General features: G+C 46.3%; 1 protein-coding gene across 1 annotated transcript; it reads right to left on the reverse strand.

The window, feature by feature from the left end:
* Positions 1 to 1,072: 1,072 nt before the first annotated feature.
* Positions 1,073 to 15,820, reverse strand: LOC143282686 (uncharacterized). Its single transcript, XM_076588365.1, has 10 exons — positions 15,381 to 15,820; positions 13,391 to 13,555; positions 12,446 to 12,677; positions 11,886 to 11,997; positions 10,794 to 10,976; positions 8,624 to 8,771; positions 7,732 to 7,871; positions 6,099 to 6,513; positions 4,765 to 4,978; positions 1,073 to 3,996 (listed from the first exon to the last, which is right to left on the reverse strand). Exons 1-10 carry the CDS (start codon positions 15,445 to 15,447, stop codon positions 2,559 to 2,561), a joined length of 3,114 nt encoding a protein of 1,037 aa, XP_076444480.1. The 5' UTR covers positions 15,448 to 15,820; the 3' UTR covers positions 1,073 to 2,558.
* Positions 15,821 to 16,826: the final 1,006 nt, after the last annotated feature.

A 16,826-nucleotide genomic window follows, 5' to 3' on the forward strand; every position in this document is an offset into this window, starting at 1 on the left:
TGCGTGTGTGTGTGTGAAATAGAAACGCAATTGTGTATTTCATTACAACACTATTCTTGCATATATATCAGCGGTTTTTGTTGTTGTTGCTTTTTCATCTGCTTGTTTCTTCTCTCTTTTTTGTTGTTTTTTCCCTTGGTGTGTGTGTGTGTTACTCGCTTCCGTTTCGTACAGATGTGAGCGATGTTGTGTCTCTCAGTTTGACGCTGTGCTATACTTGTACATTATACATGTATTAAGTATAGCAACATTTATATGCCTATGTGTTTGTGTATCTCTTAGATCAACGGCAGATGTGTAAGTGCTGTCTTCACCGTTGGAAAATAAAGATTCTCTCTCTCTCTCTCTCTCTCTCCTATACTTTTTCTGTTTGTTTTTTCATTGATGGCTTGTAAAAAAAATAAAATAAAATAAAACAAATTAAAAAAAAGAAAAAAGAAAAAAAAGCACAAAAAAGCAATTGTTGCTTATTCAATTCACTATCATGAAATATAAATTTGACTTGACTTCACACACACATACGTGCGCGCGCGCACACACACACACACACACACACACACACACACTGTGAGCCATACACCCTGCATGTTACGATGCGCAAGTAATCACACAGAAGAGAATAAAGATGCACGTTTATTCTGTCATGGTGGGTTTCTGCAAGCGCTAGTGGAGGGTCGTAAAGATGCACGTTTATTCTGTCATGGTGGGTTTCTGCAAGCGCTAGTGGAGGGTCGTAAAGATGCACGTTTATTCTGTCATGGTGGGTTTCTGCAAGCGCTAGTGGAGGGTCGTAAAGATGCACGTTTATTCTGTCATGGTGGGTTTCTGCAAGCGCTAGTGGAGGGTCGTAAAGATGCACGTTTATTCTGTCATGGTGGGTTTCTGCAAGCGCTAGTGGAGGGTCGGGAGATTCCCCATCCGTTACATTTCACATTGTTGCTTGCGGCCAAGCTGTTCGCACAGGGCCATATCAGGACTGCCCACCTATATAAACATTCAGCCACATTCAACACAAATGTGTCACATCTATTAAAAAAAAAAAAAAAAACCAAAAAACCGAGATAAATAAATTAAAATTTTTTTTATTTTAAATCAGCTCATGACATGTCATCTTAACCATTGAACTCCTTGAGGCCAATAAGAACAGTCTGAACTGTAGACTTAAAGCCTTCCGTTCGATTTTACATCCCGATATGAAAAAAAACCCCACCAGATAAGAGTATTTCAGAACCCAGACAAACAAAACATGAGAAGCCATTAAGGCAAAGAACACTGTAGAATGAACAGCAAGTGCCCATCCCAATGTTTACAATTTCACCACATAATCGTCGCAGAAAAAACGGCACAGACAATACATCACAGACTGCGGAAAAGAGAAGAAAAAAACAGTGTCAAGGCTTTCTGGGGAAAAAAGAGGATGTACTGGGAAGGTAAAAATATCTGAACAATCGTGAAGAAAAAAAAACCCACAGAAATAATGACAGCAATACAAAAGAGTATTTGTTTTACACAGATTTTCCAGAAGGCGAGGATGCTATTTATACTTTTAAAAAAAAAATTTTTTTAAAAGGCATCCCACGGGGGAATATATTACATTTTCTAAACAAATGCCAGTGGGTTCTTCATTTCCATGACAATACGTAAAAGTGTTTTTTTTTATGTATAGCGTCGACGGGGTTTTCAACTGACAGAGAAAACCTCTCCATTGCTAATCTTTCCACTGAGACGACGAACAAGACCTGTAATGTTAATATGTACACGGTCTGTTATAAAGCGTGGACAGGCATTAGACTTTTGGTTTCTATAATATCCACGGGGTGAGAAGGGGGGGGGGGTGACTAAATTGTGTTTCAATTTCCTAAATGAAAATTACACCAATGTCATAATCTCATGATTCCAATAACACGCAGTATCTGTAACATTAAATCTCATGATTCCAACAACACACAATATCTGTAACATTAATGCGAACACAGGCGTGAACATATTTTATGCTCTGTGTTGCACAGTGAATTCGACAGTGAACACCTTTTGATTTGAGCGACACACAATATATTTGTACAAAATCAGTCACAACATCCATGAAAACGCTTTTCGTATTATGATGTTTTCATATATCATGATGCAGTGATATCGGATTACTTATATCTGCATACTTTGTGTGCGAGTATGAACATCTTTACGCAATGTTTCCAACACAACAACAAAACTGTAATCTCTGGTTTTACTGACAAATGCTTTCCGTCACGTCAGTCTTTTTTCAGTCATAAACATGTCTCACAGTTTGCACTGGACAGAACAGCCAACATCTTTAATGCACATGTGCTCATTAAACCTTTTATCCTCTTGGCAATGAAGGTTCTGCTAGAACTACAACTGATGAACGGATGCAAAAACATGAAAATATCTGGCAAGAGAACAACAATAATGAAATCCTGAAAATGTCGCTATTACACACACACACACACACACACACACACACACACACAGAGTTCCAAATAATCGAAGCAAAAAGACAACCAACTCAACTCAATACGACCATGCAATTCATCAACATTTCAGTCTTCTTCCAAAGCTTCACTCAACTCTCGCCAGCTCTGCCTAGTGCGCATGCGTCGTTTATGATGACGCAAGTTCCTCATCCGCTTCCGCCCACGGAAGTTCTTCCGTTTCCTGCGACCCGACCGGCCTCCAGACTGTCTGCTGTGACCGTCTTCCTGGGACAGCCCGCCGGCTCGCAGTCGGAAAACTCGGCTACGTCTTCGGGCAGATGTGTTGAGGGTTTCTTGGCTTGCTCGGGGTCGTGGTGCTGGTAAGGATGTCGCAGATTTTTCTGGCGTTCGGTGTGACGCCTCTGGTTCTCGTCGCTTCTCAGCCGCTTTCTGGTCTTTGGCGCTCCGTGATGGCTCTCGCTTACCGGCATTCGGCCGCACTGTTGTGGTCTCTGAATGTTGAATGGCTTCTTCAGAAAGTCTGGCGTCTTCGTTTGTGTCATCATCGTCAGTGTCTTCGACAAGGTCTTCAGTTTCATCACTAGTGTCCTCCTCATCGTCATCGTCATCATCAGTGCTTTCATTCCCAGGGTCGACTAAACCGAGACTGTCGGCATTTTCTTCGCTGCCAGTGTCTTCATCCTCATCCGATAAACCGTCGTCGTCTCCAGCGTCCACATCCTCGGCGATCTCAGCGAAGAGTTCCTTGAGCTTATCTTCCTCCATGTGACGTATTTGGTCTCGCCTATCTGTCGCCGTCTGTACACCCAAGCTGTCATTTTTCGAAGCTGACTGGACGTTGCTGTTTCCGCTCACACCTGACTGTGAACGGTGCTGGTTTTTCTGTGGGCTTTGCTCGGAAGGGTTGGGTGGGTGGGTGACCTTGTCCTCAGCTTGTTCAGCTGCGTGTGGTGGGTGGCTTCGTCTCAGCTGTCTGTTTCGCCGTTCTTTGCTCCGGCCTCCGCTGCTCAGCTTCCTTCTCGGCTTCCTCTTGAAGGTCGGTTCTTCCTCAGAGTCATCGTTGTTGATGCCTTGTCTAAGAGCTCTGAGCCTGTCCTTTCTTTCTCTGGATCTTCCGCCCGGTTTTCTGCGCTCCATGGAGCTCTGTTTTCTTAGTCGCCTCTGGCGTCTGGAGGAGAGCCCTTCCACCGGCCTGGACTCCAGCTGTCGTGACCTGGAGCTGACGCGTTCTCTGGAGTGAGATTTTCTCTGTGTTTTGCGGCGTTTGTTCTGCGGCTCCTCGTTGATTTCTGATTCGTCAACGAACAGCGAACCGCGAGCAGATGACTTGACAGCAGGCTGGGAGGCTCTGGCGCCCTTCAGTTTCCTCAGTTCCCGCCGTCTCTCGGCGCTGGTCTTTGCACGGGAGGGTCGGAGATCCGCTGGCTGGGACTGGGGTCTGGAGTGGGGCGGGATGTAGAGGGTGTGGACGAGGTGGCGGTCCCTGTCCCACTCCCTGCTGGAGGCCAGGTCAGGAGCCATCGTCACCACTTCAGGGGGAGTGCTGTGTGACACACACACCCAACAGATACAACGGTTAAAACTGCTTCGTCGCTTCTTGCTGTACCCCGATATCAGCCTGCTCGTCTTTATCCTGGTCATTACCATCGGCTAATTACAAGAATGCGTTCTCACTCCAAAACCTCTAATGCTACTAAATTTGTACCCTTAAAAATCCATGATAAAAAAGAAGGGACGAATAAAAGATCGCCATATATCTGGACATTGTTTTCGATAAAATGTGTCAGGTTTGCATTACAAGTATGACGATGCCATAGAACAACAAATGAAAAGTGTACATTAACAGCATATATATACGCATTAGATTTATAAAATTGGAACTAATGCAAATCCGTTTTACTTTCAACATGACTCCAGGAGTCATCCAAAGAAGAGAGGGAAGGGAGGGGGCGAGACAGAAGAGAGAAGGGGTGGTGAGAGACAGACAGACAGACAGACAGAGAGAGAGAGAGAGAGAGAGAGAGAGAGAAGAAGGCGAGACAGAAAAAATGGAGATAGGGAAAGGGGAGGGGGACAGAAAAAGAGGTGGAGGGATGGAGAAGGGGGAGACAAAGACAGAGAGAGAGAGAGAAGGAGGCATGATAAAAAAAAGGGGAGAGGGGGGAAAAAGGGGGTGTGGGGTGGCGAGACAGAAGAGAAAGAGAGAGAGAGAGGGGGGGGGAGGTGAGTGAGAGACAGAGAGAGACAGAGGTGAGACAGACAGAAACAGACAGACGGAGACAGACAGACACCCAGAGACAGTGATCCCCACCTGACGGCCATCTCCATGCAGCAGCGGTGGAACTGGGAGGAGCACAGCTTGTGGCCGTGCCGCAGGGAGGTCCGGCCCGCCAGGTACTTGGTGGAGCTGTGTGTGCACTGGGTCCACACGGCGCGAAAGTTGCCGTAGACGGCGCCGCCCGCGACCATGCCCGCCTCACAGCACTGGGTCTTCAGCGACAGCTTCCACATCCTCCTCTGCAGGGCTGCACACAAGGACATGGCAGAGTAAGGTGCAGTGGGCAGGGCAGGGCAGGGCAGGGCAGGGTAGGGCAGGGCAGGGCAGGGTAGGGCAGGGCAGGGCCGGGCAGGGGTTTTGTATTGTGTCATATTGTATCATTTGTATCGTGTAGCATTGCACTGCACTGCATTATATTGTATCGTATGTTCTGTGTCGTATAAAGTTGCACTGCACTGTACTGTATTGTGTTGTATCGTATTTTATTGTATTGTATTTTCTTCTGTCGTATTGTATTGCACTACATTGTACTGTATTGCATTGCATAGCGCTGCTTTTTATAGTATTGCATTCTTCTTCTTTTGTCGAAACAGATTATGTGTGTGTGAAAGTCGGGCTGCTGTCCCCAGGGAGAGCGCGTCGCTACAGTCTGGGCGTCCCCCCTTCCCCTCACTCCCCCCCCACCCCACCCCCCGTCATTCCCCAAAACAAAAGAAAGAAAAGACACAAATATGTATGTAATTTTTATATTATATACAATATACCTATTTACTGACATAAAAAAACACACATCAGATACACGGGGATTTCAGTGTCTTCGACTGCTCCATAAATATAACAATGTGCGGAGTGGAAAAAAAGGGGGGGGAGGGGGGGGCGGCAAGAGAGAAACAGAAATGTAATTGTAACCCATCATTATCAATGTGATTTTGTTACTTACTTCCTCTCCGTCTCTATTTCTTTCTTCCTTCTTATTTACTTCTTCACTCTTTTCTATCATGTGTATTTAACATGTAGTCTGACATGATCGTGTTTACACTTATTGTCATGCCTTTAAAATTTGTGATGGCCACAGATGTTCAAAGAAGGAAACATTGAAGCCAACAAGTGCCAATTACATGCAACTGGAAAACATTCGTTTCAGCATTACTGCATTTGTGTCACGTTTACCAATAGTCAAACTAAACCAAACTAAAAACAATTCACCACATGCTTGAGCATGATAGAATGCGTTAGCTTGTTCTTGTTCTGCTGTTTATGTGTTTTTTCATTCTTCGTTTTCTGAGTGAAGATTTGTTTCAAACGAAGAATGCCTAGATCACACACAAACAGACAAAGAAACGAGCCAACACAAACGGACTCCAAACCTGCGAAAGTCTTGTCAATGGAACGCCCGCCTCCTTGCTCCCCGATCTCCCGGCTCACCAGTGATGGGTCCTCCACTTCCGCCTCCACCCCCCTTCCCACCACGGGGACGTGCACCACTCCCGCCCCAACCCTCCCCCTGTCGCCTCCTCCCCCTCCTCCCACCATCCGCTGCCGCTCTGGCCCAGCCCCGGGACCATCGCTCTTGGGGGAAGGCTGGGAACGCTGCATCGGTGTGGATCGTCCCGGAGGGAAGATGGATGGTGGTGGGGGTTGTGGTGGGGACGGTGTGGTAGTGGTGGTGGGGGTGGTGGTAGTCGTAGTGGTGGGTGTAGGCGTGGTGGTGGTGGTGGTGGTGGAGGAGGAGGAGGAGGAGGGGACGAAGGAAGACCTGGTGACTAAAGTTGTCCCGATTTCCTGAAAAAGGGGGTGGGGATGGAGGTGGTTAAATGAAGACATAAAGTCACGGAAATCGTTCGTGCGGCAAACAACGTGCACCCCCATCCCCTTCCCCACAGAATGTGCACACGCGCACACACATATATCGCACACATCAGCAATATCGTTTATCATGTTACATCTTCACATCTATCGTTTTATATGCTCATTCTAGACTACATGTGTTTGTGTGTGTGCGTGCGTGCGTGCGCGCTTTGTCACTGACACATTTGATATGTCTTGTTCATACGTTTTCGTAATTATGTCCTGTTAAGTTTTTCAACCCCCCCCCACACACACACACACACACACACAGCCAGCCCACCCCCCATTGACTGGTGTTGATTGTTAGCGCTCTGGGCCCCTATGCTAAGGAGGCAGTGCGCATCATAAATGCCCGTTATCATCAATTATTATACGGTGTTAGATCTGGGAGGAAAAAAAATCGTTTTGATCAGATAGAAACTGATTATCTGGGAGCAAAATATACAGTTTTGATCAAATCGAAACAGAAATCGTGTCACACACAACAAGCGCGCTTTCCACAAACGTTAGATCTGTATGCTGAAGAGCAAGGCCACGGACGGACGGACAGAAAACGTGCGTGTCCGTCCGTCCGTCCGTGTCCAGTATGAAGACAGCGAAAGAGGCGCCTAGATGGTATAGTTCCCTCACATCCTCAAGTTAAGAGTGATGGCCAAGAGGTAACGCGTCCGGCTTCTAAGCGAAAGAATGAGCGCCCTGGTTCGAATCACGGCTCAGCCGCCTAAAATTTTCTCCCCCTCCACTAGACCTTGAGTGGTGGTCTGGACGCTAGTCATTCGGATGAGACGATAAACCGAGGTCCCGTGTGCAGCATGCACTTTGCGCACGTACAAGAACCCACGGCAACAAAAGGGTTGTTCCTGGCAAAATTCGTAGAAAAAATCCACTTAGGAAAAACAAATAAAACTGTATGCAGGAAAAAAAATACAAGAAAACTGGTGGCGCTCTAGTATAGTGACGTGCTCTCCCTGGGGAGAGCAGCCCGAATTTCACACAGAGAAATCTGTTGTGATAAAAAGAAATACAAATATAAATACAAATACAAGAGTTATGCATGCGTGTGAATGACTGGTGCGAAAGCGCTTTGATTTGTCTGTGCACAACAATCAGCGCTATAAAAACACTTATTAATGTTATTATCATTATCATTACCTTCTCCAGAGTCCGCAGCTCTTCATCGTAGTCGGCCAGGTCGTTCAAAGGGTTCGTCTCGTCCAGGGAAAAGTCCGCCGATCGCCCGCCCGAGGCTTTCAGCGCCGCCCCCGCTGAGAAACAGGCGTAGCGAGCTTCCGCTGCACGCACACACAGTTTGGTGGTCCTTCAGGTTGCTGGGTGATGTTTTTCCCCCCACTCCAAATGTTTTAGTGACACTCAAAAGACCAGTTTGGGTGGGCGTTGTGAATGACTGTGAGTATATAATTATGTCAAAGACGTTTTCGTGTTATTGTTTAAGTTAGCCTACATGAAATATGTATCATATCCATGTAGTGATACCCCCCACCCGCTCAGCCTCTCTCTCATTATCTTGTCCAGTCTGGTCACAAACACAAGCGCAACTTGCACCTGCAGGTGCTGTTCCCATACACCATTGCATACATAATCCCCGAGCCTCTCCTTCAAACACACACACACACACACACACACACACACACACACACACACACACACAGAGTTACACACACACACACACACACACACACACACGCACAACACATGCCACCCATCCACCTACCAATAGCCAACACACACACACACACACACACACACACACACACACACACACACAAACACACACCCCACACACACCCACAAACATACACTGACCCTCCACACCACACCCCAACACACAAACACACGTGCGCTCACACACACACACACACACACACACACACACACACACACAAACACCCCCACACACACACACCCACAAACATACACTGACCCTCCACACCACACCCCAACACACAAACACACGTGCACTCACACACACACACACACACACACACACCATCGTCCTCTGCACCCCTCACAACCAGACACTTACCCAGCCTCCAGCAGCAGGACTCCTCACGCTGCCTCATGAAGGAGGCCCTGAGGACGGTGAAGGGGATGTCGGGGATGCCGTCCTCACAGAACCCGTCCACCCGTCGCCGGTGAATGTCCTTCATGCACTCCCTCCTCTCCGCACCCTCCTGCCATCAGTCCTTCCTTCAGTCACTCAGTCCTTCCTTCAGTCACTCAGTCCTTCCTTCAGTCACTCAGTCCTTCCGTCCATCAGTCACTCAGTCCTTCCTTCAGTCACTTCAGTCCTTCCATCAGTGACCCAGTCCTTCCTTCAGTCACTCAGTTCTTCCATCAGTCACTCAGTCCTTCCATCATTCACTCAGTCCTTCCTTCAGTCACTCAGTCCTTCAGTCACTCAGTCCTTCCTTCAGTCAGTCAGTCCTTCCTTCAGTCAGTCAGTCCTTCCGTCCTTCAGTCACTCAGTCCTTCCTTCAGTCACTTCAGTCCTTCCTTCAGTCACTCAGTCCTTCCTTCAGTCAGTCAGTCCTTCCGTCCATCAGTCAGTCACTCAGTCCTTCAGTCACTCAGTCCTTCCTTCAGTCACTCAGTCCTTCCTTCAGTCACTCAGTCCTTCCGTCCATCAGTCAGTCACTCAGTCCTTCCTTCAGTCACTCAGTCCTTCCTTCAGTCACTCAGTCCTTCCTTCAGTCACTCAGTCCTTCCGTCCATCAGTCACTCAGTCCTTCCTTCCTTCAGTCAGTCAGTCCTTCCTTCAGTCCTTCAGTCAGTCAGTCCTTCCTTCAGTCACTCAGTCCTTTCAGTCCTTCCTTCAGTCACTCAGTCCTTCCTTCAGTAACACAGCCCTTCCGTCCATCAGTCAGTCCTTCCTTCAGTCACTCAGTCCTTCCTTCAGTCACTCAGTCCTTCCGTCCATCAGTCACTCAGTCCTTCCTTCAGTCACTCAGTCCTTCCTTCAGTCACTCAGTCCTTCCTTCAGTCATTCAGTCCTTCCTTCAGTCACTCAGTCCTTTCAGTCCTTCCTTCAGTCACTCAGTCCTTCCGTCCATCAGTCACTCAGTCCTTCCTTCAGTCACTCAGTCCTTCCTTCAGTCACTCAGTCCTTCCGTCCATCAGTCACTCAGTCCTTCCTTCCTTCAGTCAGTCAGTCCTTCCTTCAGTCACTCAGTCCTTCCGTCCATCAGTCAGTCAGTCAGTCCTTCAGTCAATCAGTCCTTCCATCAGTCACTTCAGTCCTTCCTTCAGTCACTCAGTCCTTCCTTCGGTCACTCAGTCCTTCCTTAAGTCAATCAGTCCTTCCATCAGAGAATCAGTCCTTCCACCAGGCCGTCCATCAGTCAATTCATCCATCAGTCAATCAGTCCTTCCACCAGTCCATCCACCAGTCCTTCCACCAGTCTCTCCATCAATCAATTCATCCATCAGTCAATCAGTCCATCCATCAGTCAATTCATCCATCAATCAGTCCATCCATCAGTCAATTCATCCATCAGTCAATCAGTCCTTCCAACAGTCCTTCCATCGATCAATCAGTCCTTCCATCAGTCCTTCCATCGATCAATCAGTCCTTCCCTCAGTCCTTCCCTCGATCAATCAGTCCTTCCCTCAGTCCTACCATCGATCAATCAGTCCTTCCATCAGTCCTTCCATCGATCAATCAGTCCTTCCATCAGTCCTTCCATCGATCAATCAGTCCTTCCCTCAGTCCTTCCCTCGATCAATCAGTCCTTCCCTCAGTCCTACCATCGATCAATCACTCCTTCCCTCAGTCCTTCCATCGATCAATCACTCCTTCCATTAGTCAATGAATTCATCCATCAGTCAATCAGTCTGTCCGTCAGCCCGTCCATCTGTCCTTCGATCGGGAAATCAGTCCTTCCACCAGTCCTTCCATGACTCAACCAGTCCTTCTATCAGTCCATCAAATTATTCCAATACAGAGTCCGTGAGGGTTTGGGTTCGAAACCCGCTTTCGCCCTTTCTCCCAAGTTTGACTGCCATCAAACTGAGCGTCTAGTCATTCAGATAAGACGATGAACCGAGGTCCCGCGTAAAACACGCACTTGGCGCACTGAAAAAGAACCCAAAGCAACAAAAGTGTTGTCCTCTGGCAAAATTATGGAGAAGAAATCCACTCTGATGAGTACACATATTGTATGCATGCACTCAAGGCCTGATTAAGTGATTCTCACCTTCTCACAACAAGCGCTGATGTCATGGCGCCGCGCGCTGAGGGCGAGGTCAAAGGCATGAGTGTCCATGTAGCGGGGCTGCAGTCGGTGATTATGCAGGAAACGGGGCCTCTGGACGATTGACAAACCCGAGTTCCGTTCCGTCACTTGGCATAAGAGCTCTGCCCTCTCCTCCACCGTCAACTGAAAAAAAACGTCAGAATTATACTGTGTGACATGATATTAATTAAATCATTGTAAATCAAACTGGACATGAAGGTGGAAAAGAGAGGGGAGTTATCACTGTTCTCAGGGACAACCAAAGAGAGAGAGAGAGAGAGAGAGAGAGAGAGAGAGTGTGTGTGTGTGTGTGTGTGTGTGCGTCAAACACACACACACACAACGCACACACACAAATTCCACTGTGAGGGACGAATAAAGTGATGCTGGTGTACTGTGTATTGTAGTGTTACCAATTACTGTATTTTACTGTTCGTCATATCAGACTAGGAGTTACGAACGTTATGTAGAAAGCAGCAAAGCACAAACAGTTACTTGGGTCAGAAAGTAGGCATTTCTGGGACGTTACAGCAACAAAGAAAAAGAAATGCCTGTCCAATGTCAAACAAAGCTGCAATATCTCAAAAATGGCCAATGGAACTTGACTGACCATTTTCCCCAAACCGATGACAACCCCTCTCCTTAGGGGGAGGGGGAGTGGGGTCCTAGTCAGAGAAGACTGGGGTATGCACGCCACATGATGCTGATTTCATAAATTTCGATAAAACAAGGGGAAAAAGTTGATTTCACAATTAGTAATGGATTCACTTATTCTTTTCCATCTCAATATGTTTTTTTGAAAATTAATAAGCAAATAATACACCCCCTCTATCTGTCTGTCTGTCCTTCTCTTTCCCTGTCCTGTTTGGAAGAAAGATGGTGATGGTGGTGGTGGTGGTGGTCGTCGTCTTCGTCATAGTGGTGGTGGCAAGAGTGATATGGGAGAAGGGGAGTAGAAAGGGGTGAAAGAGGGGGTCATTGAGGGAGTCCTGGAGACTAAAAGATGTCCACGATTTCCTTTCTGTCCCCCGTCCCTGTCAGCGAGACACTGACCTCTCTGTGTGTGGCGCCAGACTGGGGGGTGCAAACGGTAGTGGCCAACGACCCTTCAACCCTGTTCGCCTGCTCCGCGTAATACACTGTAGACGCTTCGATTACCATCGCCCTGTAAACACACACACACACATGATATGAAAAAAGCTCTTTCTGTTTGGAACACGAAAACAAAATGTTTCATTGGAAAAAAAAGAAGTACACCAGATAAATTGTAGGCGTTCCGCACGCCCGAACTACCCCCCTGCCTCCCCCCCACCCCCCCCCCCCCCCCCCCAAAAAAAAAAAAACCCAAAAAAACCCAAAAAAACCGACAAATAAAGGGGAAAAAAAAAGAAAACAAACAAAAAACGCACCCACCCAGAAACCGAGAAAAAATGAATCATAATGGACATTGATGCACCAAACAAAATTAAATCTAAAAAAAAAAAAAAAGTATTATGTGCATTACCATATAAAGAGCACTCTTTCATTAAAGTAGAACTTACATTTTACTCATTCTCTAAAGCAGTCCTGCACGTTTATTTATTTTATTTGTTTGTTCTGGTTTGTTTCTTCACCTGAAATGCACGCAGCCGCAAGGAGGCGGCTTCCAGCGCAAGGGAGGCAAGCGCTGCATGACGGACTTCCTGTTGGTGGTCAACAAGAGGGGACAATCCAGTGGAGGCTGGGCCATACGGTGAAAATCGCCGCTGTCGTAACTCAACTCGCCGACGCCGCAACTGCCGTTGGTTTCCGCCGAGACGAAGGCGTCGGAGAATGGAAGAAGTCCGGTGCCCACAGTGATGGACACTGAATCAGACAGAGAGTTCCAGCGTCAGTTTCTCAAGAAGGCGTCACTGCGTTCGGACAGTCATCATTTCTGCACCATATAAGTGCAATGGCTTACACATATGGGTATTTGCAATACTCTCTCATCTACCGAGCTTTGTATACCAAGGGAAAACTTCGTATACGCAAACCACATCTGCTAGGCAGATGTCTGACAGCAGCATAACCAAACGCGCTTAGTCAGGCCTTGAGTGCATGCATTATATACCTATATATTTTTTGTACTTGTCAGGGTGGATTTCTTCTATAGAATGTTGGCTGGGGAAAAGACTTTTGATGCCTTTTTTTTTCAGTGCACCAAGTGCGTGCTGCATACGGGACCTTGGTTTATCGTCCAATCAGAATGACCAGACACTCGGTTTGATTTTCTATTCAAACTTGGAAGAAAGGGCGAGCGCCTGCAGGTTAAAACGAATATATTTGGTGTGTTATCTTTAATGTCATGCTGTGTGTGTGTGTGTGTGTGTGTGTGTGTGTGTGTGCACGCGCGCGCGTCAGTGTGTGTGGTGCATGGATGCAATTATGTATAACTAACATTCTCTTCCATGTCTGGATGACAATAAAATACACAGCGAGGACAGCTTTTTTTAAGGGGGAAAAAAGACACTCAAAGGAGCCGTCACCAGCACACAGACCAGGGCAGCACCCATTCAAACAACCACCTCCGTGCATACCTGTGTAGTCGGTCGTCCCATCTTTTGAGACCGACAGTTTATACACTGGGTCCTGGCTGTCGCTGGACAGTCTGTTGGTGCCCTGCGGTCTGTTGGCTGGGATTTCTGTCCTCCGACACTGAGCCCCGACCACTGGGCCACCCTGCGCCGCTTTCATCGGTACACCTGCAGCGGGCAATTGGCAGCAGTTTTAAAGTGTGTGGTGGGGAGGGAGGGGGTAATACGGGGAAGGGGGTGGTAGAAGGGAAAGACGGACAGAAGGACAGACACAGAGGAGGGTGGGGGAGGAAGACAGAGGAGGGTGGGGGAGGAAGAAAGACCGCTCCACATCCACTCCAAAGACAGACCCCCCACCCCCCACCCCTTCCCTACCCCCGCCCTCTCTCCATCTCTCTCTCTTGTTGTCTCAAAACGGCTAAAACCATGGACAGCTTTGGTCTGAGAGCTAGGAAAGGCACAACAGAGATACTAAAATCTATGAGGAGGCTGGGTTCTGATTCGTCAAAAAATCTTGGTCAAGCTTTTTTTTCTTAAACACAAACTGTTCATTATTCATCAGATACATGGGGGTATAAACTGTATGAGAAAATCAGTAGAACGTACTTACTTGTTTGCACGTAAGAAATGTTTTGAATGTTCCATCTTTATTACCAAAATTATATTGTATATCAAGATCTTGGTTATTGCTACTTTATATTGTATCTTCAGTGAAGTATGTCACATACTACTCCCGGCTATCAAAAGAGACAGATAATGTTTATTCTAAGAAAGCATATGACTTGAAATGCATGAGCATAAGTTACTTGGGTCTCACACACTTAGCCATTAGATTGTTCTGTCAAAATGTGACAGGACACATGTGGTTGTCTGGGTGATGACATCAGATATGGCTCCTAAGACAGTTTAAAGATTGTCTTCGTGACTTTTTTATATATTTTTTTTTTTTACCATAAGTGTGATGGGCACCTCCATGAGAGTGACAGACTATATACAGAAGTTTTAAAAGTTGTCTGGAACGAGAAAAGTAACTTGTTTACTATTGACCAGGTGTAGTGTCTAACCTGTTATAAATAGCCACAGACATTGTTATCATAAAGATGCCAGAGATGTCCATTTTGTCCCGACTGCACTGAAAATGAACACCACTTCCTCTTGGTGTGCTCCCTGTATAACTTATGATGGCTGAAATATCTCCCACGCCTTGAAATGGTTGAATTAGCACATGTTAAAATAGCAATTAATCCACGAAATTGAATATGCCCTATATCAAAGAAAGATGGATTTCTTCCAGACAGTGAGCTAACCAGATCTACATATTTTGTCATTGTTATTCATCCCTGTGTTCATGTAATTATGTCAGGTTTTTAGCATTTATTATGTATTTGATTGGTGCTAAGCTAAGGCCTTCAACAGTTAAATCTATTTCGAGCTCTGATATATATATATATATATATATATATATATATCTCCCTCACACACACACACACACACACACACACACTGCGTAAGAGGAATTAGCAAGTCATAGACAGACTGACAGACAGGCGGAATGAAATAGATGGAGAAAGGGAGAAAAGGAGAAAGAGAGACAGACACAGAAACAGAGAGACAGACAGAGAGGGGCAGATGGAGAGATAGTGTGTGTGTGAGAGAGAGCGAGACAGATACAGAGACAGAGAGAGAAAGAGACAGACAGACAGACAGAGACAGAGAGAGGCAGAGAGAGAGAGACGCTTCGCACGTTTTTTTTTTTATTTTCTTTCTTTTCTTTTTTTTTTTACATTAGCCTATAACTACAGCCCTTATTTCAAGGGGGTACAATTCTCGGTTGCAGCGTCAAATGTATTGGATGGGAGAAAAACAGTTGTTTAAAGCAAACCAATACAGTTTAAAAAAACTAAGTCAGAGAGAGAGAGAGTATCGGGAGGGAGGGGGGGGGTTTAGCGTAGTAAATAAGACGACGACGGACAGACAGACACACTTCACTCACCATGAAGCTCAGCTGCAAACAAACACAGAGTCAGCACGGACCAACAGAGGACCACGGAAACACACATCTTGGTGACCACGTTCTCCTCCACTCTCTTCCTCTTGTTTCTCTCATAAAACAACGCGACCGCTTTTATTTCATCTACCCACGAATGTTGACAGGTCTCCCATTCACTGACAGGGACAAACTTCAATTTTCCACTTCTCCGATTTTAATAACTGTCCTGTCACTTTGATCAAAGTTGAATAATTTTATCTCGCGACATCGATTTCAAATCAAATCGATCAAAGTTTAAGAATCCCTGTTTTGTTTTCGTTTTTCTTCTCTTTTCCCCCTTTTTTCATTTACTTCTTGTCGTTACTTTCCGATGAACGGATCGGCAAAGTTTGTAAAAAAACAAAATTTGAAAAATGCCGCCCTGGTCCAGTTTCAGTTTTTGCCGGTCGGTCGTCTGCTCGGCGGTGAAGGCGGGGAGAGTTTTTATACACCAAGGTTAAGCATTGACCCCGTTAACAAAAATACATATGTGTCAGGCCATACTGATATTCTTCTATTCTCGCATTTTCTTAAGTGTGGGAGTTACGGGAGAGGGTTGCATGTATGCATGCGCGCGCGCGCGTCTGTATGTGTGCGTGTGCGGGTGTGTTGGCTATGAAACTGGCGTTCTTGTTCATTTTTGCATATAGTAGTCTACTGTTGATGCTAGAGTCAGACATCGCACGTGAAAAAAGAGATAAATAATAGATAGATAGAAAAATCAACAGAACCACACGCAACACGATTCATCTCTGACAAAACTTTGTAGTAAATTCCATTAGAATGAATAATGTGTGTGTGTGTGTGTGTGTGTGTGTGTGTGTGTGTGTATGTTTGCGTACGTGCGTGCGCGCGCGCGCGCGTATGTGTGTGTGTGTCTTGCGCACGTAACTGAAGCCTGACTGAATGGCACGTGTGTGTGTGTGTGTGTGTGCGTGTGTGTGTGTGTGTGTGTTTGCGTACGTGCGTGCGCGTGTGTCTGTATGTCTGTTGTGTGTGTGTGTGGGGGGGGGGTGTCTTGCGCGCGTAACTGGAGCCTGACTGAATGGCACGTGTGTGTGTGTGTGTTTGTGTGTGTGTGTGCGTGCGTGTGCACGCGCGTGTATGTATATATATATATATATATATATATATATATATATATATATATACATATATATATACACACACACATATGCATGCCCACACAAAAGTAATTATCTGCGTATCATGCTGATAGCAACACAAAGAGAAAAGGCAAAATAGAAGAAGAAAGGGAAATGGAGGGATGGAGAAAGAGAAGAAAGGGAGAGAAAGACAGACGCATGGAGATGTAGACGGAGAGAGAGAGAGAGGGAGGGAGAGAGAGAGGGAGAGAGAGAGAGATAGAGACTAAATCGGAGACAGAGAGATAGACTGAGACTAATTCAC

The sequence above is a fragment of the Babylonia areolata genome, chromosome 6 (assembly GCF_041734735.1).
Source record: "Babylonia areolata isolate BAREFJ2019XMU chromosome 6, ASM4173473v1, whole genome shotgun sequence".
NCBI classification, from domain to species: domain Eukaryota; kingdom Metazoa; phylum Mollusca; class Gastropoda; order Neogastropoda; family Buccinidae; genus Babylonia; species Babylonia areolata.